Source organism: Trachurus trachurus (genome assembly GCF_905171665.1).
Source record: "Trachurus trachurus genome assembly, chromosome: 21".
Lineage (NCBI taxonomy): Eukaryota > Metazoa > Chordata > Actinopteri > Carangiformes > Carangidae > Trachurus > Trachurus trachurus.
The window spans coordinates 31,913,038-31,940,599 of NC_139899.1; the positions used below are offsets into that span (position 1 = coordinate 31,913,038).

The 27,562-nt window shown below is 42.6% G+C and overlaps 3 protein-coding genes across 3 annotated transcripts in view; all 3 read right to left on the reverse strand.

Annotated features, from left to right (window-relative positions):
- The window catches only part of LOC311004858 (NLR family CARD domain-containing protein 3-like), a gene marked incomplete at its 3' end in the record, with an annotated part of 170,770 nt that extends 162,912 nt beyond the window's left edge, over nt 1–7,858 (reverse strand). The window contains exon 1 of the mRNA XM_083997041.1: nt 7,698–7,858. The remainder of the gene's footprint in view (nt 1–7,697) is intronic.
- The window catches only part of LOC311004122 (protein NLRC3-like), a gene marked incomplete at both ends in the record, with an annotated part of 177,378 nt that overhangs the window by 825 nt on the left and 148,991 nt on the right, over nt 1–27,562 (reverse strand). The window lies entirely within an intron of this gene.
- Nucleotides 1,291–25,875, reverse strand: LOC311004711 (protein NLRC3-like; the record flags this gene model as incomplete). The annotated part of the gene is made up of 5 exons (XM_083996883.1): nt 1,291–1,306; nt 2,516–3,540; nt 24,793–25,292; nt 25,465–25,494; nt 25,632–25,875. The coding sequence occupies 5 exons, from the start codon at nt 25,873–25,875 to the stop codon at nt 1,291–1,293; spliced, it is 1,815 nt and encodes a 604-aa protein (XP_083853009.1).

Consider the following 27,562-nt stretch of genomic DNA (forward strand, 5'->3'; position numbering starts at 1 on the left):
TTGTTTGTTGATTCAAGTTGCTCATGTTGTTTCAATGTTATCATATTGATTTTTATCTCATACTAGAGACCTGAGTTTGACCTTAAAGGGACAACGAGGAGTTTCTATTTGGTTATAAAAAAAAAGTCTCACGTTAATGTGGATGAATCTACGCTACCCACACTTGTTAATGGCTCCATTTTTGATAAATATAGCGTTTTGTCTCTATCGTTATTTTGTTATTTTAATTAATGTTGGAAATGTTGGGCGAGCTGACCAGCGTTTCCTTACTTTAGGTTTCTCTGATGCTGCCTGGCGGGTCATGAGAATAACGCCGCCGAATCGTCGTTTATGGTTGGAACTACGATGGTATCTGATCGTCTTGGAACCTCTGACTTTCATTGTTGATGAATGAAAACATTCTGGACAAGACGGACGTCTTGCGCCGGTCCAAGAATTTCACCGTGCGCACGGAGGCTCATGGTAAATGTAGTAGAAAACACTTCGCTTTCCAAAACTCCTCGTTGTCCCTTTAAAGTGAATCAAAACTGTTGATGTGTTAATTAAGTTAAAGCAGAAGTAAGCGGAATATTTGTGTTAATATAAGTCTTAAATAGTTATATCTTCCGACAGCAATCACTTCTATAGAGTGTTTGGTCTGAAACACGGGTCTGTCAGTCACTCTGCTCTGCTGTAAGCCCAGGAGAAAACTTTCCTTGTATCCTACAACCTTTATCCAATGAGGAGAGAGAACGGCATAAAGGGGCGGTCCTCTCTGTGTGTGCAGCCAAGGGATGCGCGTGAATGTGGTGACGTAGGGACGAGGGCGGGGACTGCTAACTCCATCGGCTGACAGGAAGTTAGCCAAAACGACCGGATCGCTTACTTCTGCTTTAAAGAAAAGTAACTTAATTTATCTTTATAATTTGTTTGATGTCATAATGTGTAATGTTCCTTTATTATTTCATTGTACAGAACAAATCATCCACTACCTACACCAACCATCATCTATATTGTTTTCTCCAAAAGATAAAATATTGGGACAGATTCGTGGAATCAGTGTTTTAATGTTCACACCACTTCAGATGTTCAGTGAGCCACCACCACCAAATGCGGTTTAGTTTCTTCAGTCAGTGTTTGTGTCAGTTCCCACTTAAAAACAACTCCTTATAAGTTCAGTTCATACAGATGAAAATGAACTAATTCCTGTTCATTTGTTCTGTTCATTAAAATAAATAATCAGCTGTTGTTTTTCAGTAGAACCTCCTTCTACCTCCATCACCAGCCTCTAATCACTGCCACTAACAAACTCTATGAATTAATGAACCTAAAGAATCACAGACATGAGTTACATTTATAACTAAAAAACAAAATGTAGAGATTGAGAAAATATTTTACTACTAAACAATGAGTCATGTTCTGCTGAAAGTGAAAGACCGGTGTAGGGAAGGTAAACTGTATGTGGAAATATCCAGGGGCTTTTTTCTTTTTTCACTTGTTTGTCATCAAACTGCTTCAAACACTCAAACAAACTGTCTTCAGCAGTAGTAGATGTGTCTGTACCACAACAACATAATAGTGATGCTGGGCCGTCTCCATGGAGACATCATGAGACGTGATGTAAAACTGTCATAAAACCTGAGCAGTGTTCACTCTGGTGACAGTGAACGCTGCTCAGGTTCATCATTTATAAACTGATTCATTCAGTTCAACGTTCACTAAAAACATGAACATGTCCAATGAAGCACAGCCTTCCTCTGTGACCAGACATCCTGACAGACTGAACACACACAACAACACACAGGAACCCTCTGTCAACACCTGCTGCTGTGTTCAAGTGTCATCAGATAAACAGCTGGATGGATCCTCACCTGAGAGTCTCCAGTCTACAGTGTGGACTCTCCAGTCCACCAGACAGCAGCTTCACTCCTGAGTCCTGCAGGTCATTGTTACTCAGGTCCAGAGTCTCCAGTCTACAGTGTGGACTCTCCAGTCCACCAGACAGCAGCTTCACTCCTGAGTCCTGCAGGTTGTTGCTACTCAGGTCCAGGTGTCTCAGACTAGAGGACTGGGAGCTGAGGACTGAGGACAGAGCTTCACAGCTTCTCTCTGAGAGGTTACAGCCGCTCAGTCTGAAGAGATGATCATGAGGAATTAAAGAAGAAAGGAGTTTATTATCTGTCCTGTTGAAAGACAGAAGGGTTTTTATATAATGATGAATAAATCCAACTATCTCTACACTTACAGAGCTTTGTTGGAGGCTTTGACCACTGGCAGCAGCCTCAGAAGAGCCTCCTCTGAAGCAGAGTATTTCCTCAGGTCAAACTCATCCAGATCGTCTTTTGATGACAGTAAGATGAAGACCAGAGCCGACCATTGAGCAGGAGACAGTTTATCTGTGGAGAGACGTCCTGATCTCAGGTAGTACCGCAGTATCAGCTCCACTAGAGAACGATCATTCAGTTCATTCAGACAGTGGAACAGGTTGATGCTTTTCTCTGCAGAGGGAGTCTCTTCAATCTTCTCCTTGATGTACTGGACTGTTTCCTGATTGGACCAATAGTCACTTCCTGTCTGTGTCATCAGACCTCGTAGGAGATTCTGATTGGTCTCCAGTGAAAGACCCAGGAGGAAGCGTAGGAACAAGTCCAGGTGTCCATTTGGACTCTGTAAGGCCTCGTCCACAGCGCTCTGGTAGAAGATTGTCTCTGCAGATTTGACTACTGTTATTTCAGTCTTCTTCTTCTTCTTCTTGGAGGTTGACTGTTCTTCTGACATCAGGTTGAGTCCAGAGTTGATGAAGGTCAGATGGACATGAAGAGCAGCCAGAAACTCCTGAACACTCAGATGGACGAAGCAGAACATCTTGTCCTGGTACAGGCCGCTCTCCTCTTTAAAGATCTGTGTGAACACTCCTGAGTACACTGAGGCTGCTCTGATATCGATGCCACACTCTGTCAGGTCTGATTCATAGAAGATCAGGTTTCCTTTCTGCAGCTGCTCAAAAGCCAGTTTTCCCAGAGTCTCAATCATCTTCCTGTTCTTTTTACTCCAGTGTGGATCTGTCTCAGCTCCTCCATCATACTTGGCCTTCTTCAGTTTCAGATGAACCACCAGAAGGTGAATGTACATCTCAGTCAGGGTCTTGGGCAGCTTTCCTCTCCTTCTGGTCTTCAACAGCTTCTCCAGAACTCCAGCAGTGATCCAGCAGAAGACTGGGATGTGGCACATGATGTGGAGGCTTCGTGATGTCTTGATGTGGGAGATGATCTCTCTGGCCTGCTCCTCATCTCTGAACCTCTTCCTGAAATACTCCTCCTTCTGTGGGTCAGTGAACCCTCTGACCTCTGTCACCATGTCAACACACTGAGGAGGGATGTGATTGGCTGCTGCAGGTCGTGTGGTTATCCAGAGGCGAGCAGAGGGAAGCAGGTTCCCTCTGATGAGGTTGGTCAGCAGCACGTTGACTGAGGTGGACTCTGTCACATCAGTCAGGATCTCAGTGTTGTGGAAGTCCAGAGGAAGTCGACACTCGTCCAGACCGTCAAAGATGAAGATGACCTGGAACTCATCAAAGCTGCAGATTCCTGCTGCTTTGGTTTCAGAGAAGAAGTGATGAACAAGTTTCACCAAGCTGAACTTTCTCTCTTTCAGCACATTCAGCTCTCTGAAGGTGAAGGGAAATGTGAAGTGTATGTCCTGGTTGGTTTTGTCTTCAGCCCAGTCCAGAGTGAACTTCTGAGTTAAGACTGTTTTCCCAATGCCAGCCACTCCCTTTGTCATCACTCTTCTGATTGGTCGGACTCTTCCAGGTGGGGCTTTAAAGATGTCTTCTTGTCTGATGGTTGTTTCTGGTCTGTCTGGTTTCCTGGACACTGTTTCAATCTGTCTGACCTCATGTTCATCATTGACCTCTCCAGCCCCTCCCTCTGTGATGTAGAGCTCTGTGTAGATCTGGTTCAGAAGGGTTGGGTGTCCTGCTTTAGCGATGCCCTCAAACACACACTGGAACTTCTCCTTCAGCTTGTTTTTGAGTTTAGGCTGGCATTTGTAAAGAGCTTCTGAATGAATAAACAACAGGTAATAGGACAGTAAGGTAAAGGTCCTCGTAACAACAGGTCATAGTAAATGAATGTAAACACACAGAAATATTTTAATCTAAATTCATGTAGTCATGGTGATGACTACAACCGTGAAATGTGACATTCCCTCACAAAAGGTGCTGAACTTTACCTGCTGCTGCTGCTGCTGCTGACGGGTCTTGTCCTGTTGGAGGAAAGGGAATCATTAATCATGAGGAGTAGCAGGACCAACCCAGATGACTTTGTCCTCTGTGTGGAAATAGTTACAAAGCCAAGATATTTAACAAAGGTGAAACACTGGCTGCACTTCCCATGACTGACCTTCATTGATTCCAATCTTCTTCAGAATGAACCTTGCCACCTGCAGAACATTCTCAGTAGTGTACATGCCAACCATCAAGTCCACCGTTTTCTCTCTTCTTGCATCCTCCAGCTCACACTTTGGGATGGCAGGGAAACCATCCAGTAAGTCAGCATTCTGCAGGTACCACTGGAAGCGTTCCAGCTCTGCAGTCCCCAAATTCATCAAAATCCGCAGCAGCTGCTCCTTCACTGGCGTCGCCATCTTTGTTGCCTGACAGAATCAAATCAGTGACACTGTTTCACTAAGACTGATACCACCATTTACCATGGTAAGGGATATGACTCTATTTAGTGCCATCACATCCCTGGTTTGTTGATTAATATACAGTATTTAACACTGGTAGGATAAATCTGAAATGTCCTCCATCTTTACACAGGACAAACATCAGTGTGACTCACAGCAGTGACGGCCAACAACAGACAGAAGGTATTTCAGTGTTCACTCAGACACAGTCTCATAATTTTGACCCAGGTAGTTTTTTTGTGTGGTAAATAATTCTGTTTTGGTGTGCAAAGTAAATTAAATCAAGCATCCAAAATAAAACTATGATATATGGACTTTCAAAAAGCTTTTGATGAAGTCCCACATAAAAGATTACTTGTGAAGACAAGATCTTACAGTTTAGATGAGAGAGTTATAAAATTGGTAGAGGACTTTTTGTATAATAGGACACAGCAGGTGAAGGTAAATGGAGTTATGTCTAGTTGGAAACCTGTGACACCAGGAGTCCCACAGGGCTCAGTACTGGGACCTGTTCTCTTTGTCCTGTATATAAATGATTTGCCAAGTGTGATACAATCTGATTCTGATTTATACGTTTTTGCAGACGATACTAAAATAACAACCTTTATACTGATAGCTACTTGTGCTCCAGCCAATTTAAAAAATAATTTTTAAAATCATCATCATCATTCACTACATGTGTTGTCTTGTACTTGTATATTACATTGTATGATGTATCTTGTTTGATCTATTCTGCATGCAATGCATTTTCCATTTATAAATTATAATTGTCCCACACAGCAGCTGGAGATGACTCTACAGCAACACCTGGCTCAGGAGAAAATGTTTCTGGTAGTTATGATTAAAAATGGTTTAAACTAACAGACTTCAAAATTAAGAAAACAACTAATGACAGCAAATGTTATTGTTCTTATTTCATATCAGGCCCATCATCATTCGACCCTCATGTTGCCACATCCTCATCCCCTGTGGCTGGTTCCAGTCATACAGTTGGTATGTTTCTAGTTTGTTGCCACAATATGTTTATCTCTGTTGGAAAATGTAATTGTGTGTACACAAGTGGCTAAAAAAAATCCACTAATCTTCTCCACAGCTCCAATGCTTACTGCTGATGATGCTGCTGACCAACCAACATCCTCTATTTCTTCCAACTCTTCTTTCTTCTCAACTGAAGTTTTGTTTTAAGGGTTCTAGAATTTAGCTGTACAGATAATTTAAAGAAAATACATCTGTTCAAACTGTAATCTTTTGTAGAATCTTTTATCTTTCTGCTACATCAAAAGTAGTGATTTAATACTGCAGGTTTGGAGCCGCCTATTGCCATTCACAATATTAACATTAACATTCAGACAAAAACTAAGTAGAAGAAAAAATGACAAGTGCAATTAGACAGCTTTAAGTGTTTCAGTGACTCTATTTAATTAGTAATAAAATATCTGCTCGCCATCATGTTGATAGAGGTACAAATGCGCAAGGGTTGCATACGGTAGCTGGTTTTATGAATATTTGATGGTAGCCTACATACTGTATATACACTGTGAGGCAGGGCCCCCAATTTTATCCCGCTTAGGGCCCCCAGATGTACTGGGCCGGCCCTGATCCCTGGGGTTTTTGCAGCTCGGAGCCGATCACAGGACGGGTGGAGGACCGACAGACTGGCCCATTCTGCTGCGGTCTAATGTCTCGAGAAATACGGTGTCAAGCCACAGCCGCCTCCCGCTATAGTGGGACTTCTCCGTGGCGGATGGTCCGTCGTAGACGCCGAGGCAGACTGGCATCTCGTCTCGCTGCTCTCCGTGGTCCTGATGCAGCACAAATGAGACGGACATGCCCTGTCTGCGTCGGCCGACGGACAATCACACTCCGCCATGGACGGCTGTGGCACAACACGGTGTTTCTGGAGACAGGACGGCCCTGACCGAACCCTTCCTGACCGGCTCCAAGCGGCAAAAACCCCGCGGGTGAAAGCGGATGTAACGTAGCAACATGGCTTGTCCGCACCGGCCGGCTATTGACAAAAGATAGTAAAATAAAAAAATAAATGTTATGCAACAATGACGTAAATAATCCATAAAATGTGCCTAAACTAAGATAATACAATGGTTTTCGTAATATTTATATCTCTATTAACAAAGAAAATACGCTTTCTTTGCAGCTTTCGGTTTGGTGAAAATACGCAATGCATTCTGGGTAGCCCTTGTTCCCAAGGGTGGTGTCGGAAAATCTCAATATTGAGGGCGATACAACCCTTAAACTTGCCCCTCAACTTAATTTTTCTGAGAATCTGGACAGCACTTGCACTAGCGGGAGCGCGCATTTTTAAGATTGAAGGTTAAGATTGAGGGATTGGAATAAAGGTTAAGAAAAAACAATAAAATAAAGGGTTAGTGCGCATTCTGCCCTCGCCAGACTGATGTCAAAACAGGCAAAATGGGCCAAAAATGCAATGCACACAACACACTATTACTACCTGCATCTGAGGACACATGCAGACTGTTTCTGAATGAAGACTGATTCTGAAACGTTAGCTTTGAATGTATGCTGTTATTGTTTTGGAAATGAATGTTGATTTGTTTTAACCAGTTGGGGTCATTTTCTGTTTTGTGAAACTCAAAAAATAGGTATTATTTCATATAAATGAGGTGTGAAATCAACACTCTTTGTCCTCTGGGGACAAAGAGTGTTACTAAATTCAATAAAACACCCATAATTCAACCAAATTGCTTCAAATTTATTTTAACTGTTTATACCATAGTATTAAACAACCTCCGTTAATTTCAGGCCATTTGATTAAAAAAACAACAACAAAAAACAAGAAAAGACAAGACAACATGAGGGCGAATGACGGACACTGAGTCCACATCAGTCCTGTAGTGTAACTCTAATGACAGACACTGAGTCCACATCAGTCCTGTAGTGTAACTCTAATGACAGACACTGAGTCCACATCAGTCCTGTAGTGTAACTCTAATGACAGACACTGAGTCCACATCAGTCCTGTAGTGTAACTCTAATGACAGACAACTCACCACAGACAAAGTCCCAGCTGTTCTCCAGCGGCTGTCCGGACGAGCTCAGGCCGCGTTTAGTGGCTCAGACAGCAGGAGAGCAGCGGCTCCTCTCCACCTCCTCCACAGGCTGATTCAGGCGGTAAAGCTGCCTCCAGTCATCAGGAAGTGGAGCTGCACACAAAGAACCACTCTGTGTTCAACTACTGACCATCCTCTAACTCTGCTTCTGCTCTTATTCCAGCGCTTCTACCCACAACATCCACACAACAAGCTGATTCAGCACTGTGCATTTATCTATTACCAATGTGCCTTTAATGTTTGTATTTTGTATTAGAGACACCCACACAACATGGAGGACACGGTTCTGTCGGTCCAGACTTTACAGTTACAGCTCTGACTCAGCTACAGTAACATTATAATAACACAACAACAACAACAACAACGACACGTTGAAGGGCAGAGAACTCAGGTAACGACAGGTGTTAACGAGGAAAACATTCAGACTGTTCACCTTACCTTCACACGACGAAATAAACTGCTACACAACCGCGTGGTGAAAAGTGAAAGTCAACTTTAAACAGGAAGTGGGGGAGGGGATGTCACTTCTGTAATCTGAGTAGAAAGACTGGTGTTTTTACTGCTGTTTATTTCTAATACTGAACCATAAACAGTTAAAATACTAATGATAATATTGATCTTCAGTCCGCCGCTTGTCAGAAGAACATGTGTGTGTTTCCCCTGTGTGTGTTAAAAATGTTAATGTAACACATTATTTATTTAAAGGGATATTCCGGCGTAAGTTTAACCCATGGTCTACTCTAACACACAGCAGATCTTAATGCTGACGTAAGGTGACACCCCTCTTTATTAATAATAATAATAATAATAATAGTAATAATAATAAATAAAACACCTCTGCTGTCAGAGAGAGAGAGCGTGGTGGACAACTGTGGACTGACTGAATGTGAAAGTAATCCAAAACTATAATGTGTCATCATCACAACTCAATTTCCTTTCACACATTAACAGCTGTGCACTTTGCCTTAATGGTGAGCAGTGGAAGTTGACAGGTGTAAATGTATTAAATCTAAGAACATTGTACAGTCTGGTCTGGTGCTTCAATAAATTGATGATAACAACGTTCAAATGAGGCGTATAAATTATTTGGGAGGAGCCTGCTCACACATTTAAAACAACCAATAACAGGCTATATATTATATACTGTATGTAGTAGCCGATTGTCAAACAAATAAAAGTGTCAAATCAAACTTCAAATTATACAAATCAAAGGGCCACTGTACTCGGATGAGAAAAAACATAATGTCCAAACAAATGTCCAATTTCAACAAAAATCGTGGTTTATTTAACCAAAAGACGAGCAAACAAAGAACAAAGAAAATTCCTGTGCCTCTCCCGCTCCGGTAAAAAACCATTTGCCCACCCAGGTGCATGCTGGTCCCTTACCGACAGCCTACCTATATAATTTCAGGTGCCCTCCTACCGTGTCCAAATGAAACAAAACACAAATAATAAACAAGAAACACCTAAACCAAACAAATAATAAACTAGAATACTAATAGAAATTTAATCATAATGAAATCAAATAAATTGATTGAGAATAACCAAAACAAAATACTCACTAAACAAAATGCTAAACTAAACAGCACTAAATACTAACAATAAAAAAATAGCTCCAACACTGTTTATATAAAGATGTGCTGCTCTTTTTGCTCCATTGCTTGTTATGAGAAGTCAGTGATGCAGTCGGCTACTAGTGCTCATATCTGTAACAGATGGAGACCAGAGATGGACAGAGTACTCCACCCCAGTACTGGAGTAAGAGTAAAAAAGTACTTGCTTTTAAAGGTACTTATATCCAAAAGTACATGCTTTTAAATGTACTTAAAAAATGTACGTAAGAGTAAGAGTAAATTTCTTATTTTTCACATCAATGAAATACTATCATTTTTTCTAAATTAATTTAAGGACCTTTTAACTCTTGTTTCTGAGAATGAACTCTTTGAAACCACCTGCACTGATGTTCTGCTTTTAGAACCACAATGTTATATAAAGCTGCAGAAACACCTATAAAAACTAATTAAATGAATGGGATCATAAGAGGACAGCAGTTGTCATTTTCATGTTTTACACCCCCCAGCCCCCCCACACACATCAGGCAAGGCATTTTCTATCTCCCCCCTCACTGAGGGGACCTGACTTTGTCCACAATTCAATGCTGTATTTTAATGCTGTATTTATGTGGTACCACAGGAGATTTTACAGGCAAACGTTGATAAAAATAACAATTCTTTAATTAAGTAATGCAGATGTTTATTAACAATCATTTAACTCCTGCGTGAAAACTGTAACCGAATGAACCTGCACCGTCCAACTAACTCTTAGGTACTCTTACTTTTCAGCCTTCCTAGAAATTAACTCGAGTAAGAGTAAAAAATATTTGCCTAGGAAATGTATTCAAGTAAGAGTAATAAGTACCAAAGAAATCTAATACTCAAGTAAAGTACAAATCCTCTAGATATGTATAAGTACAGTACTCAAGTAAATTTAGTCTGTTACTGTCCACCACTGGTTTTTACTGTTTCACAGTTGATAACTTAAAGCAGAAGTAAGTGATATATTTGTGTTAATATAAGTCTTAAATAGTTATATCTTCCGACAGCAATCACTTACATAGAGTGTTTGGACTGAAACACGGGTCTGTCAGTCCCTCTGCTCTGCTCTGAGCCGAAGAGAAAACATTTATCGTATCCTACAGTTTTTATCCAATGAGGAGAGAGAACGGCATGCAGGGCTGTGTGTGCTGCCAAGGGACGCCGTGAATGTGGCGACGTAGGGACGAGGACTGTTATGGTGCGTTCAAGGAAACTCGTAACTCCGACCTGTGAAGTTGTATCAGTTCGATCTGGTACGAGTTCACGGGTCAGAAGTTACGAGTGGCCGTTATAGTGACTTTCACAGGTAAAACAGGTCGGAAAAACACGAGTGGGTTGCCTGGAACGCTACAAAGTCGTAAGTTGTGACTTGAAGCTGTAATTTACGATTTCAAAAGCCTACCTGGAACGCAGCATTAGCGAAAATGACCGGATCGCTTACTTCTGCTTTAAAGGATTTGTTTAATGGTTAAAAAGAGATTAAACAAAATGAATCATATTTCATGGTTAAAAGTAAAACAAAAAGTATTGTAATTCATGGAAAACAGCTAAAATCATCACATTTCATGGCAGAAAAAAAGCTAAAATAATTTATGGTTTTAAAATGTGTAAAAATAAATATTCTATTTATAATAATAATAATAATAATAAATTTTATTTATAAGCGCTTTTCCAAAAGCTCAAAGACACTTTACATACAATAAATGCAGTTAAGAACACAAGACATTCAATTAAAAGCAGCAGAGACAGTATAAAACATAGAGAACAATATAAAACACACACAGAAATTATGTATTAAAAGCTGATTTAAAAAGGTGTGTTTTTAACATTGTCTTGAAAGTTGGGAGGTGAGTGCAGGTGCGGATGGGTTTGGGGAGTGAGTTCCAGAGGGAGGGGGCCGTGATGGAGAAGGCTCTGTCCCCCCAGGTTCGGTGCTTGGTCCGTGTGGGTAGTGACAGGATGTTTCCTTCGGATGAGCGGAGGTCGCGGGAGGGGGTGTGGTGATGGAGCAGGTCTGTGAGGTAGGGGGGGGCCAGGTTATTAAGTGCTTTGTGTGTGAGGAGGATGATTTTGAACTGTATGCGGTGAGTGATGGGCAGCCAGTGCAGGTCACGGAGGACGGGGGTGATGTGATCTCTGGAGCGGGTGTGGGTGAGCAGGCGTGCGGCTGAGTTCTGGATGTATTGTAGTTTATTGAGGAGTTTGGATGGTGAACCATAGAGGATGCTGTTGCAATAGTCCAGTCTGGATGTGATGAATGCATGGATGAGGGTTTCTGCAGCAGAGAAGGTGAGTGAGGGGCGGAGACGGGCGATGTTCTTGAGGTGGAAGAAGGCGGTCCTGGTGATGTGGTTGATGTGGAGGTCAAACCTTAGCTTACTGTCGAAGATGATTCCTAGGTTGCGGGTGTGGGATGAGGGAGACAAAGTGCAGTTATCAAAGGTGAGGGAGAAGTTGTGGCTGGCTTTAGTGCGGGATGTGGGGTCAATGATGATTATGTCCGATTTGTCACTGTTCAGTTGAAGATAGTTTGTTTGCATCCAAGATTTAATTTCTGTGAGACAGTTGCTGAGGGTGGAGTGGGTGTTGTTGGTGATGGCTTTGGTGGAGATGTACAGTTGGATATCGTCGGCGTAACAGTGAAAATGGAGTCCATGTTGACGGATGATCTGGCCAAGGGGGAGGATGTAGAGGATGAAGAGGAGGGGACCAAGCACCGACCCCTGGGGGACACCTTGTGACAGAGGAGCGGTGGTGGAGGTGCAGTTGTTGATGCTGATGAACTGTTGTCGGTTGGTGAGGTAGGAGTGAAACCAGGAGAGTGCTGTGCCAGTGATGTGGAGAGAGGATTCCAGACGGGAGAGCAGGATGGAGTGGTTGATGGTGTCGAAGGCTGCTGTGAGGTCGAGGAGGATGAGGATGGTGAGGTGTCCGGAGTCTGAGGAGAGGAGGAGGTCGTTGCTGACTTTCAGGAGGGCTGTCTCGGTGCTATGCTTTGTACGGAAACCAGATTGGAATGATTCAAACAGGTTATTGCAGGTGAGGTGGGTTGTGAGTTGTGAGGCGACAGCACGTTCCAGGATTTTTGACAGGAAGGGGAGATTGGAGATGGGGCGGAAGTTATTTGGGTTGTCGGGGTCCAGACCGGGTTTTTTGATGATGGGAGTGATGGCAGCCAGTTTGAGGGTTTGGGGGACAGAACCAGAACTGAGGGAGGCGTTAATGAAGTCAATGATGAGTGGGGAGATGACAGGGAGGCAGTCCTTGATGAGTTTGGAGGGTATGGGGTCCAGGTTGCAAGTGGAGGTTTTTTATTTGATAGGCTATAGAACTAAAACCAAATGTTTTCCTTTAGTCACTATTGTATTACAGTAGGCTACTAGTGTGTTTAATTGTGTGATTATGTGATTTGAGTATGGCCATAAAGAGAAGAGTGTTATGACTATGTACTAACAGTCTTGTTATTAATTAAAACTCATTTTTGTTATTATTTTTTTCTCTCATGTGGACATTTCCCATATGTGATAGAGAACAATTTGATTTGTCATTTGTGAAGAACAAAAAGAAAGAAACTGTGGAACATGAAGTCAGTTATTGTGCTGAATTTTCATTTTATCTTTATTTTTCATAAAGCATAATTATGTTAACTCCTTAGTAGCTTGTGACTTCATTTCCTCATTGTGTTTATCACTCACCTAACCCTCCTATTACGAGCTCAGTCTTTCCTGGTCCATAGCTTCATATCCTGTGACACTTAACGGGACACATTCTGAATGAAATAGTGAGGGGAACTTCATTGTGTTGAGACATTTTTAATAATAACATTTTATATATCCCACATTCCTTTAGTGTTGTTTTTGGTGTTATTAAATATTGTCCTATAGTTTTCTTTTCTACAGAGCTTTATAGTATTGGTTAACTTATTCTGATACTTACATTTATTTTCTGCCTCTTTAGTTCTTTGTTTAATAAATTCTCTGTAGAGTATTTGTCTTTTGACAGGCGTTTCCTAATCCCTTCATGATCCATGGTCCATCTATAGAGGCTACTTTAGTTTGCTGCTTTGTTGTTTCACTGGACACTTTTTGTTTAATAATGATGTGAATATTCTTAAAATGTTCCATTTACATTGTCAATATCGTTTTCATTATAAACTGTTTTCAAGTCATTCCTAAACACATTGATGCTTTCCTCTGTCCTCACTCTGCTGTAATGTGTTTTATTTATTTATCTGGCTGCTTTGTCTTGTACTTGCTGCTGTAACAGAGTTGGAGTTAGTAATTCCACTATTCTGTTATTATGGAAGCTGCACTACACTTAGTTTATTATTATTATTTATCTGCCTGTTACAATATGAAGTCGTTCACTCCTCTTATTTTGAAACGCCACACTAACGAGCCCCTGCAGACTTGGCGGGTTGACCCGTTTCTAGGCAACAGTCTGCTGTCGGAGTGTCGTGGTAGGTTGACTTGTACTGAGCTCCGTTAATATAACTTTCTATTTGAGGGTTAAAGGTGACTTTATTGATCATACATGTGAAGATCTGCTCCAGACAACAACTGCTGATGTTCTGTGATGATGCTGAGTGAGATACATGACAAGTTCATTGATACGGAAAAGCTTTTCACTCACTTTGATAGCTTCATGTTAGCTTGTGGCTAATCCTAGCAGCGTGACTGTTGAACAGGCAGAGAGTGTTGTGAAGTTTATTTTGTTCCAGTTAAAGTGTGTGTGTGTGTGTGTGTGTGTGTTATCCTGAGCTGTGACTGTGAAGCCTGATGCAGAGATTATTTCTCCTCTTTTCATTAGCAGATGTAAATAAAGTCTGATGGGAGTCTGACAGTGACGGTCCTTGTCCTCTGTGAAACTACACGACGACGCATGAGAAAGCACTGAACCGCTACGCTGCCATCAACTGTAACAACTGGTAGGTGCTCACTGAGCTCAGAGATTCATAGTCCACTCACTGGCTTGTTTTCTGTGTCACTGGTCAATATGTGGTCCGTTAAAGGGACAGTTCACCCAAAATTCAAATTTCACTCATTATCTACTCACCCTCATGTCGACTAAGGGCTGGGAGAATTGTCAGAGTCCTCCGTGCCTTCTCTGAGTTACAGCGGGGCTCCGTGCAGCAGTATTTGTCCATATAATGGTTATGAATGGACACCACTTTTCTTCGTCCAAAAAGACACCAAAAAACATCCAAATACCTCCACACTGCTCGTCTGTAATGTCCCTCTTGTATTGAAGCCCCGACATGAGAAATTGTTCCGAAAAAAAAATTAAATAAGTCTATGTTTTAAGCTTATTTCTAGTGGAAGTTCCCAGCACTGCTCTTCCTGGTCCATCCAAATCTCGCGTGATTTGCATTGACACCCAGTTCACGGCTCCACAAATCGCGCGAGATTCCAGCAGAGCAACACTGGGAGCTTCCGCTACAAACAAGCTTAAAATATAGACTTATTTAATTTTTTTCAGAACAATTTCTCAATGGAGGACTCTGAAACTTCTCCCAGCCCTTAGTCGACATGAGGGTGAGTAGATAATGAATGAAATTTGAATTTTGGGTGAACTATCCCATTAAGGCGGCACAATGGGCTGTGATTCTGCTGGGTCCTGTGGTTTTTGGATATAGGCTCATTGTATTGATAAACTCATCAGTCATTCTGTGCTTATTCGGATTTAGCAGATCAGTGTTTAATAGATAACGTTTTGCTTCATTGTTGAAAACCACTGTGCTGTGGAGCCGTGGTTCTGCTGGAGTTCTTCCTGTCTCTGCCAAATCAAAAACGAGAGGTTTAATCAGCAAAACTTCAAACTCTTTTAGAACAAAAAACTAATTCATCACATAATTTTGTCTCTAGTCTTTGGTTTAGAATTAAAAATCAGATACATCTTCATGAATTTGGTTTCTGGTTTCAAAAATAAAATAACAATAACAGGAATTTCCAAAAACCAAAAAGGCACCATTTTTAATTGTTTATTAATTTCTTGATTGTGACATCAATGATGTCATATTTTCTTCTAGTTTTAAAATAAATCACATACTTGTGTTTTTAAATGATAATAAATGATGGATTATCTGATGAGACTTGAAACAGTGAACATTTAACACTCACCTGTTCATATTATTATCAATGTAACGCAGTGCCACCTAACAACCACAAGGGGTCAGGGCATGAACATGAATGAAGACTCATATGAAAGTGGTGTGTTCAGGTAGAAGGTCACATGAGCAGGCTGGACTGCAGGCTCACTTCACTGTGTTTCAGAGTTGACTGGTTTCTGGCTCTAGTCTGAGCAACGTGACTGGGAACACAGTCAGTCCACTGTTGAAGAACCATAATAACCATAATAACTGTAACCTACAGACTAGGGATGTGCACGGTTACCCGAGTACTCGAGTACCCGAGTAGGCAATCTGCTACTCGGTTATGAATTATTACCCGGTTAACCTAGGATTAAAAAAAATGGCATGTTAGAGCGCAGTCTAGCGTCGGATCAAACTACATAATCAGCCATGGTTCGGCTTTTTGTAGTGTTAAACAGTTGCGGATCAAGCAACGTGATATTTTGCTGGGTAAAAGCGTTTTTGGATCGAGCCTCGGACTTTCAAACCTTTTACAATAATCTGTGGCGGTTCCCTCGGCGTAAACCGTTGGGAGGAAGACGACAGGTGTCATCAAGTCTGTTAGAAAATATGTTTTCAGTTTACAGATATTCTGAAACCTTCCCAGTTATTTCCTGAGACAATGCGAGGCAGAGAGGAGCGTAGGCACCAAACTGTAGTGTGGACTAATAAATAAGCACCGCTAATGATTAAAAAAAAAAAAAAAAAAAATGTTCTCCTCCGAGGCAGCCGCAGCATAAATGCGCTGCGCTCAGAGCGAGAGCATGCAGTGCATTCATGCAGCGGCATAAAGATGCACATATGCCCCATATGTGCATCTTAAACTCCAGTCTCTACTTTTATTATCCACCTGATATTTTGTCTGACGACGCTGCGCTCTGTCCATCAGACAGTCCGCAGTCCCTTTTAGATATTGAATAAGATAAACAGACCTATAGGACTGAATAAGTCCATGTTTCTATAATGTTCACTTTTTGTTGACAGTTTAATTATTAATTCTGATGAACTGAAGTTCATTTAGATTTTTTCCACCACTTTAAAACAGTAGAAAACTAAAATAATACACTGATATTGATTAAAATATTGAAAAAGAGTGTTTCATGTTTAACTTTATGTCTTCTGGAGATCGTTGATGATGATGATGCCACTGTAGCTACAGGCTCAGACTTTGCTGCAGCAGCCGTGGGTTTGAATCCAACCTGCATGAAATTTCCTCTATTTATCTTTAATAGTTCAAATAAACACCCTCAGAGTTGCAAAGATCAAAGATACATCTCAATAAAGTAGAATATGATGGAGGTCATGAACCAGACTGAGAGACGAGGCTCAGGAAACTTCTGCAGGTGTTTGGAGTTCATTAGGTTACAGTCGTGAACTCTCCCCACTGTATTATAGTTTCTTGATTTACTGAATTTTAGGTTTTCATTACAATTAAAAGAAATAAAGACATGAAACATTTCAGTCTGTGTGTTTTGAATCTATATAATACATGATGTGTTTCATGAGAGTCTACTAAAGAAGAAAAGGAAAAACAAAAATGTAATAAAAGCAAAGAGGAAAAAAGACAAAACAGAAACCAAGTTTATTCTCTCTCTTCACTGTCCTGTCTGAATAAAAGCAGAAATCATTAAAGTTCATTTAGCAGCAGTTTGTTACGTTAAAGTCTGAACATCTTGGGGAGAGTCCACCACAACACCTGCACTATACTATAAATATAATACAGGTAATACTCAGAAAATTAGAATATCGTGAAAACGTTCATTCATTTAAGTAATTCAACTTAAAAGGTGAAATGAATATATTATTTAGACTCATAACAGGCATTGCAAGATATTTCAAGCTTTTATTTGTTAGAATTTTGATTATTATGGCTTACAGCTTATGAAAACCCCAAAATCAGAATCTCAAAAAATTCGAATATCGTGAAAAAGTTCAATGTTGTAGCTCAAATTGTCAGCCAATTAATCCAAAACACCTGCAAAGGGTTCCTGAGCCTTTAAAAGCTCTCTGTCTGGTTCAGTACAGTTCGCAATCATGGGGAAGTGAATGAACTTTTTCACGATATTCTAATTTTCTGAGTATTACCTGTATATAATGATGTAACTAACACCTTCATGACCGAGTCCACAGTGTGTTTCAGTGTTATTCTGGTTCATGTTGCCGTGACAACATGTAAATAATGACACAGACGTGAACTTTGTTTCAGTTGAAACCTTTATTTAGTTATTTATTTTAACAGTCAGAACGACACGGTGCTCTTCATGTAGCTCAGGCCGACTTTTCAAAATAAGAGTCTGCAGTGAAACCACCTTCGTCCTGAAAGTAGCCTGATACCTTTTATCATAACATCGAAATCATTCAGAGAAACAATAACAGTCAGCAGCAGCAGAACAATAATAATAAGTGATTTTTCTGTTGCCATGACGCTGATGAGTTCATTATTAAACTGTGTTCATCTCTGTCCTGTGACAACGTGACAGACGTGTAGAGACTGAACTGTCTGTTCAACAGAGAGAAGGTTTCTGTGACAGGAGGAGACTCTGATTCACTCAACACAGAGACACTGAGGCACCAGACCAGGACCTGAAGAACCTAAACCCAGGATAGAGAGGTTGAGTGAAGGTGGTGTTGAAGGTGTAGAGGTGGATCAGTGAGTCAGAGGAGACTCTGTAGAAGGACAGAGAGCCAGCAGGACAGTCCACATACACTGCTACTCTGTTAGAGACAGAGGAGGAGGAGGAGGAGGAGGATGAGGAGGAGGAGATAGTTGTCTCTCTGTCATTGTGATAGACTCTGTAACCATCATCAGAGCAGGTCAGACTCCAGGACTGATCGTTCCTTCCAAACCAACTGTCTCTACTGTTTCCTTTCCTGCTGATTCCTCTGTAACTCACTGATATATCAACCTTTCCTCTCCTCTCGACCTCCCAGTAGCAGCGACCAGTCAGACCAGTTGAACACAACAGCTGAGAATAGCAGTCAAATCTGTCTGGATGATCAGGATATGACTGATGCTTCCACGCATATGTCGCCTTCCTGTTGTTGTCAGACAGTTTGATGTTTCTGTTCACTGTGTTTGTGTCGATTGTGAGTGGACAGGAATCTGATGGAGAGAACAAGACACAGCTGCAGTTATTGATCATGTGATCAGTTATTGACAGTTTGATGAAGACTCATGAGGTCAGTGATGTGACAGTGTGAAGATGGTTGAATGTGCTGCTTTGTTTCCAGTAGGGATGCACATTTTGAAATTTTTTTCTGACCGATAACCGACGCTCGTTAACCGATTATTAACCGTTAACCGATAAGATTACGACGCTCCAATTCATTTTTTTTGCCGTTAAAGGGATAGTTCAACATTTTAGCAAATTGGCCTATATAATCTCTATAGTCATAGCAGTAGGTTCATTTCCTTTAATTGTCAGTGCAAGAAATTTTTAGAACGGCGGAGCAGAGCCGTGAGCTGCTCAGGGCTCTGCTATGGAGGCTAAGGGAATGTCTTGGTGTCCCTCATCAAACTCATGATACACAATCCAACAACTCCACAACGCTCTGGTGGACAAGTTGTGACCTGCACATTCACCACGCTATGAGATAATAACACAACGTTACCACACAGAGTTGTTCTAGAGGTAAATGCAGAGACTGTTGATGAAAAACTGTCCCTGAAGGCAACGTGCATCAGTGGTTTTGCATAAATTTCCCTCTAAAACAACTCTGTGTGGTAACGTTGTGTTATTATCTCATAGCGTGGTGAATGTGCAGGTCACAACTTGTCCACCAGAGCGTTGTGGAGTTGTTGGATTGTGTATTTGATGAGTTTGATGAGGGAAACCAAGAAATCCCATAATGAGCCTCCGTAGCGTAGCTCTGAGCAGCTCACGGCTCTGCTCCGCCGTTCTAAAAACAGCTTGCACCGACAATTAACCTCTTCAAATCCCGGGGGACGCCGGCGTCCCCAAGCCCCTCCCCCTCTGCAGTCTCAGCTTGCCCAGGCTACTACAACACTAAACATGGCATTTTTGGTATCTATGGCTTCATTATGTTTTTATTTGTTTGTTTTTTCAAATTAAGCACTGTCTTTATTTCATTTCTCATTTACTTTGTGCAAGAATACACGAAATATCAGTCCAAAAGTATAACCATCGTTATAAATCTTTTTCCTTTTTTTTTCCTCGTTTCAACCGCTGTGTGTTCAACTGAGGCAGACGGTCTCACGATTTTATTTTGAAGTTACAGGAAGACGGATGTTCATGTTACCAGCTTCCGGAAAGGTCAATGGTTAAATACAGATTTAACTTAGGCTATTCCATCGTAAATTGTTGACAATCAAATCAATCATGAATCATTCATTGATTCATTGATTTGAGTGATTTGATTCTCAATAAGTTGCTTGACTTGGATTCAGATTCAGCCTATTTTCCCCATTTTGACTCTCATGTCCGCCTGGATCTTATCATGAAAAAAACACTGCAGAGTGGTCATACTTTGTGCTATCTTCTTCAAATTTGAACCAGGTGTTCATTGATAGTGTGCTTACAGATGCATACTTTCATTTACCTTTATGGATAAAGTCACAAAGGCTGTTTTTTATTTTTTAATCATTTATTAATTTTTAGGCGGACAAAAAAAATCTAAATTCTTTGCACACTTACTAGACCACTGCTCTGTTCCAGTAATACCTGAAGTGTTTCTGACTTTCACAAGAAACTCTACAGTGTCCCCTTCCTGGTAAGCCCTCATTTATGGATATAGTCAAAGTGATTCAGAAGGAATTTTATGCGTTTTTGCTTCAAAATAGGGTGGGAGTGGAAGAGGTAAAAGGTAACAAACCTACTGCTATGACTATAGGGATTATGGCAATGGGCCAATTTGACTGAATGTTGAACTATCCCTTTAAATACACACGTGCGCTGTGACAGCTGATCAGTGCCACATCCACTCTGCTCTGTCTCAGCTGATCGCTCATATGGAGGTTAGATCGTCCAATGTAGAACTGTTTTACAAAGTTACAAAGTGTTGTTACAAAGTGCAGCCAAACACCAGACTGAAGGAACAGCAGAGCTCCTCTGTGGAGCTGCAGGAGAGCTGCATCAGCCTCCTCTTTTATTTTTTCATTTTTTTCAGCGCTGTTGTTACAGATGATTCACATCTATGTCTGTGTAGCTACATTTATGGTCTGACCTTCCTTCATGGGGGCTGCTGCACATACTGTCAGTCCTCCTGTGGAACTTTTTACCGCAAGATATGACTGAAGGCACGTGGAAATCTGCACGTGTCGACACACCCCCATGAGTTGACGACAAGGAGCTAATAAAATAAATAACTTCTTCTTCTTCTTTTCTTTCTTGTTATCAGTTAACGGTTAAACGGTTCAACATGTGCATCCCTCGTTTCCATGAATCAAAGTAAAAACAGACTTACACTTCCTCAGACCTGGTGTCAACCATGGGACTCCAGCAGGCTCCACCCTGAAAGGAGGAGGGGGGTCAGAGCAGCACCTTCTCTGTCAGCATGCACACATGGACATTACATGGCTCTCACACACACACTGTTTTATCACTGTGTTCACATGGAGGCTGGTATGTCTGGATGAACACTGAGCACAGAGAAGAAGGAGCTGGAGTCTTTATCTAGTGATGATACAGAGCAGGAGGAGACGAGGAGGAAACACTTCATCATGTCTTTTCTCCATGTGATGTCACTGCAGTGTGAGACACACACTTTCACTCTCTGACTCTCAAGCTGCACAAACACACGTCACAGCAAAGAAGATGAAGACACAACAGGTGGAGCTGACCAGCCCAGATATCCCACAATGCACCAGGAAAGAAGAAGAGTGCAGCTGTGAACAGTGGATGGTTTCAGTGTTTGATGAGGAAGGAAACACACTCAACACGTTTGTTAGAGCTCAGTGAAACACACAGTGAGTTTAGTGAGAAACACTGAGTGTGAACACAACTTGTGTTTGTTTGAAGAAAACTCCCCAGGAAGCTGAAGAATGAGGCTGTGAGCAGGTTTCCACAGGAGCCACAGCAGCAGTGAGTGGATGAAGGAGCTCTAATAGAAACCATCTGATCACAGTGACAGGACGGATCAGGATCTCATGATCAATGACTCTGTTCTTCTCTGCTCTTCACACAGATCAGCTGCAACACACTGACTCACTGAGATCAGTCACATCATGTGGAATAAAGCAGCCGTCCTCAGGACCAGTCCTGAGCTCCATCAAACCTGTCCACACATTTTGACTGGACTTGAAGTCAGAGTCCAGAGGAAGCAGAGAAACTGTAGAGCAGAGAGAAGCAGGCTCAGCTCAGAGCACATGGACTCAGACAGGAAGTGAAGCTCCAGCTGCTGGAGACTTTCATTAAGGAGCCACTTTGTGGCTTCATCTGATCTGGAGTCAGCACACACACAGTCTGAAAACAGCTGTTTGGTCACACACACATTCAGCCACAAACACTGATTATTACACTGTTCACTACACTGTCTTCTGATTGACAGCTCCAGGCCTCTGGACAGTGAGGACATCTGGATGTCACACTGTGATTGACTGTCTCCTCAACACAACAACACATCTCATCAGGACAAGATCAGGATCTCAGAGAGACTGAGCTGATTATTGATCATCAATATCTGACCAGACAGAGACCTGATGGTGCCGCCTGGTTTCTGTCTCTTATTTCCTCCTTGGTTGGAGACGCTGGGAGACGAATGTCTCTGAGCAGTGGACATGCTTTGATTCTTGTTGCTGTGTTGTTGTTAGTGTGTCCACACTCAACAGGTGTCTACAGTCTCTGGGACTGTTCAGGTCAAACACTCTGTTGGTTCAGGAGCAGTTCAACCAGCTGCAGCTGAAATGTTTCCTGATACACTCTGAAATAAAGTCTGATCCAAACATCTGGAGAGACTCAGAGCACAGCTGCCAACAGCTGCTTTCATCACTGACATCTCTTCTCCTGAATATGACACAGTGAGTCATGATGAGACACTGAAGTCTTCATGAGGAGAAACTCCTGATCCCAGTAGTTCATCACTGTGACTGATGAAAGCTGCACAGCTCATGTTTGAAACACTCTGAGGCTTTGGCTTCAGTATAAACTGTGTTGGGACGAGTCAGACTGAGACAGAGGACGTCAGTGGAGTGGGCGGAGCTTCACTGTGGCCTACACCACCTCTGGATATGGTCTGACTGATGGGATCCGATGGCATCAATACATGGATCATCTGAGACAGATGTTAATACCAGGTGTGACCAGGTGTGAACGGGGCCATAGAAAATGTTCCAGCTCCTCCTCCTCTATCAGACAGTGTGTGTGTGTGTGGCTGCAGCAGCCTCTCCATACCTGAGAGAGTCCAGTCTCCAGTCTGGATCCTCCAGTCCAGCAGACAGCAGCTTCACTCCTGAGGCTCCTAGATGGTTGTAGCTCAGGTCCAGCTCTCTCAGATGGGAGGGGTTGGAGCTCAGAGCTGAGGCCAGAGAAGCACAGCCTTCCTCTGTGACCAGACATCCTGACAGACTGAACACACACAACAACACACAGGAACCCTCTGTCAACACCTGCTGCTGTGTTCAAGTGTCATCAGATAAACAGCTGGATGGATCCTCACCTGAGAGTCTCCAGTCTACAGTGTGGACTCTCCAGTCCACCAGACAGCAGCTTCACTCCTGAGTCCTGCAGGTCGTTGTTACTCAGGTCCAGAGTCTCCAGTCTACAGTGTGGACTCTCCAGTCCACCAGACAGCAGCTTCACTCCTGAGTCCTGCAGGTTGTTGTTACTCAGGTCCAGGTGTCTCAGACTAGAGGACTGGGAGCTGAGGACTGAGGACAGAGCTTCACAGCTTCTCTCTGAGAGGTTACAGCTGCTCAGTCTGAAGAGATGATCACGAGGAATTAAAGACAAAAGGAGTGTATTATCTGTCCTGTTGAAAGACAGAAGGGTTTTTATATAATGATGAATAAATGCAACTATCTCTACACTTACAGAGCTTTGTTGGAGGCTTTGCCTTTGACCACTGGCAGCAGCCTCAGAAGAGCCTCCTCTGAAGCAGAGTATTTCCTCAGGTCAAATTCGTCCAGATCTTCTTCTGATGACAGTAGGATGAAGACCACAGCCGACCACTGACCAGGAGACAGTTCACGTGTGGAGAGACGTCCTGATCTCAGGGACCGTTGGATCTCCTCCACTAGAGAACGATCATTCAGTTCATTCAGACAGTGGAACAGGTTGATGCTTTTCTCTGCAGAGGGAGTCTCTTCAATCTTCTTATTGATGTACTGGACTGTTTCCTGATTGGACCGTGAATCACTTCCTGTCTGTGTCATCAGACCTCGTAGGAGATTCTGATTGGTCGTCAGTGAAAGACCCAGGAGGAAGCGGAGGAACAAGTCCAGGTGTCCATTTGGACTCTGTAAGGCCTCGACCACAGCGCTCTGGTAGAAGTTTGTCTCTGCAGATTTGACTCCTGTTGTTTCAGTCTTCCTCCTCTTCTTCTTCTTGGAGGTTGTTTGTTGTTGTGACATCAGGTTGAGTCCAGAGTTGATGAAGGTCAGATGGACATGAAGAGCAGCCAGAAACTCCTGAACACTCAGATGGACGAAGCAGAACACCTTGTCCTGGTACAGGCCGCTCTCCTCTTTAAAGATCTGTGTGAACACTCCTGAGTACACTGAGGCTGCTCTGATATCGATGCCACACTCTGTCAGGTCTGATTCATAGAAGATCAGGTTTCCTTTCTGCAGCTGCTCAAAAGCCAGTTTTCCCAGAGACTTAATCATCTCTCTGCTCTCTGGACTCCAGTGTGGATCTGTCTCAGCTCCTCCATCATACTTGACCTTCTTCAGTTTTAGATGAACCACCAGGAAGTGGATGTACATCTCAGTCAGGGTCTTGGGCAGCTTTCCTCCCTCTCTGGTCTTCAACAGCTCCTCCAGAACTGTAGCAGAGATCCAGCAGAAGACTGGGATGTGGCACATGATGTGGAGGCTTCGTGATGTCTTGATGTGGGAGATGATCTCTCTGCCCTGCTTCTTATCTCTGAACCTCTTCTGGAAGTACTCCTCCTTCTGTGGGTCAGTGAACCCTCTGACCTCTGTCACCATGTCAACACAGTGAGGAGGGATCTGATTGGCTGCTGCAGGTCGTGTGGTTATCCAGAGGCGAGCAGAGGGAAGCAGGTACCCACTGATGAGGTTGATGAGCAGCACATTGACTGAGGTGGACTCTGTCACATCAGTCAGGATCTCAGTGTTGTGGAAGTCCAGAGGAAGTCGACACTCGTCCAGACCGTCAAAGATGAAGACGACCTGGAACTGATCAAAGCTGCAGATTCCTGCTTCTTTGGTTTCAGAGAAGAAGTGATGAACAAGTTCCACCAAGCTGAACTTTTTCTCTTTCAGCCCATTCAGCTCTCTGAAGGTGAAGGGAAATGTGAACTGTATGTCTTGGTTGGTTTTGTCTTCAGCCCAGTCCAGAGTGAACTTCTGTGTTAAGACTGTTTTCCCAATGCCAGCCACTCCCTTTGTCATCACTCTTCTGATTGGTCGGTCTCTTCCAGGTGGGGCCTTAAAGATGTCTTCTTGTCTGATGGTTGTTTCTGGTCTGGCTGGTTTCCTGGACGCTGTTTCAATCTGTCTGACCTCATGTTCGTCATTGACTCCTCCAGCCCCTCCCTCTGTGATGTAGAGCTCTGTGTAGATCTGGTTCAGAAGGGTTGGGTGTCCTGCTTTAGCGATGCCCTCAAACACACACTGGAACTTCTTCTTCAGCTTGTTTTTGAGTTTAGGCTGGCATTTGTAAAGAGCTTCTGAATGAATAAACAACAGGTAATAGGACAGTAAGGTAAAGGTCCTCGTAACAACAGGTCATAGTAAATGAATGTTAACACACAGAAATATTTGAATCTAAATTCATGTAGTCATGGTGATGACTACAACCGTGAAATGTTACATCCCCTCACAAAAGGTGCTGAACTTTACCTGCTGCTGCTGCTGTTGACGGGTCTTGTCCTGTTGGAGGAAAGGGAATCATTAATCATGAGGAGTAGCAGGACCGACCCAGTTGACTTTGTCCTCTGTGTGGAAATAGTTACAAAGCCAAGAGATTTAACAAAGGTAAAACACTGGCTGCACTTCCCATGACTGACCTTCATTAATTCCCATCTCCTCCAGAATGAACCTTGCCACCTGCAGAACTTTCTCAGTAGTGTACATGCCAACCATCAAGTCCACCGTTTTCTCTCTTCTTGCATCCTCCAGCTCACACTTTGGGATGGCAGGGAAACCATCCAGTAAGTCAGCATTCTGCAGGTACCACTGGAAGCTTTCCAGCTCTGCACTCCCCAAATTCTTCAAAATCCGCAGCAGCTCCCCCTTCACAGGCGTCGCCATCTTTGTTGCCTGACAGAAGCAGATCAGTGACACTGTTTCACTAAGACTGATACTGTAAGTAACTCTAAAAACGACTTTCTGGTAAAAAGAGATTCACTTCCTGTGCTTTTATTTTGGCGATCAGGCGCCGGAAGTAACAAGCTCCCGTATTGTTGTTTTCTTTACGTTTCTCGAAGCAGACGGCAAACGGTGCAGTCAGGCATGATAATTCTGCTCCTAAAGGGTTCTACATCATATGGTTAAGCACCCAGCTGGAATTGGGAACAAGGTATTGTGTAAACAACATGTCAATATGTTTAGCCATGTGTAATTTGTTCGATTTAATGTGGGAAAAAATGCTAATTGTCATACGCTAATAGCGATGCTAATGTTAGCCTCTGTGTAGTGTGCATATATGTTTGGCCTCATGGTGGTGATGTTGAGCTAACAATAGTCTTTGAATCTGTTTTATGTGTTTATGGCAAACGGTTTATTGTCATTATCTCATGTGAAATGTTGATTAAAGCAGAAGTAAGTGGTCCGGTCGTTTTCGCTAATGCTGCGTTCCAGGCAGGCTTTTGAAATCGTAAATTACAGCTTCAAGTCACAACTTACGACTTTGTAGCGTTCCAGGCAACCCACTCGTGTTTTTCCGACCTGTTTTACCGGTGAAAGTCACTATAACGGCCACTCGTAACTTCCGACCGGTGAACTCGTACCAGATCGAACTGGTACGACTTCACGGTCGGAAAAATACGAGTTTCCTTGAACGCACCATAACAGTCCTCGTCCCTACGTCACCACATTCACGGCGTCCCTTGGCTGCACACACAGCCCTGCATGCCGTTCTCTCTCCTCATTGGATAAAAACTGTAGGATACGATAAAAGTTTTCTCCTCGGCTCAGAGCAGAGCAGAGTGACTGACAGACCCGTGTTTCAGACCAAACACTCTATATAAGTGATTGCTGTCGGAAGATATAACTATTTAAGACTTATATTAACACAAATATATCACTTACTTCTGCTTTAAGGCTCATATATTTAAGCAATATCACATGAGAGGGAGTGCTGTTGTACTGTATATCAGCACGGCTGTGATTCGGTCGTAGGCACGAGGCCGCAGGCCGAGTGCCGCAGATAATCACACCGTGCTGATATACAGTACAACAGCACGACCTCGAGTGTGATATTGCTTTTATACAACAGTGCTACGAGCGCATTTTTAGAACAGTAATAAACTACAAGAGATTATGATTTGTTTGTTTATTTAATCATTTATTTGGCTCCGCCAACAGAAATAGTTCTGCAACTGGAAGGGAGACAAGGCTGTTGCCAGGCAACACATAAACATTTCATACTAGCTTGCTACTAGCTACAAGGTTTTCCACCGAGCTGCTTCCAGTGCTGGTTCTGGTTCTGAGCCCGTGTCTGATCAGCACCGCAGCAACAGGACCAGCATGAAGACATACAGAGACGTTATCGATACTGTATTACATTTGTTTATCATCTATGTAATCAATATAAACACAGTTGAAGCTAAGTAGCTGAGCTACGTGGCTAACTACAGCTAACGCTAATATCAAAACACATCACCGTCAAAACGTAGTTGCCCCCGCGGCGATTTTTTCCCCAGCCGGGTTTAGTAGAGATTTATCTCCAATTAGACGGACCAGGTCAGGTCCAGGTTTTAATGTTCAGGTCCGTTTA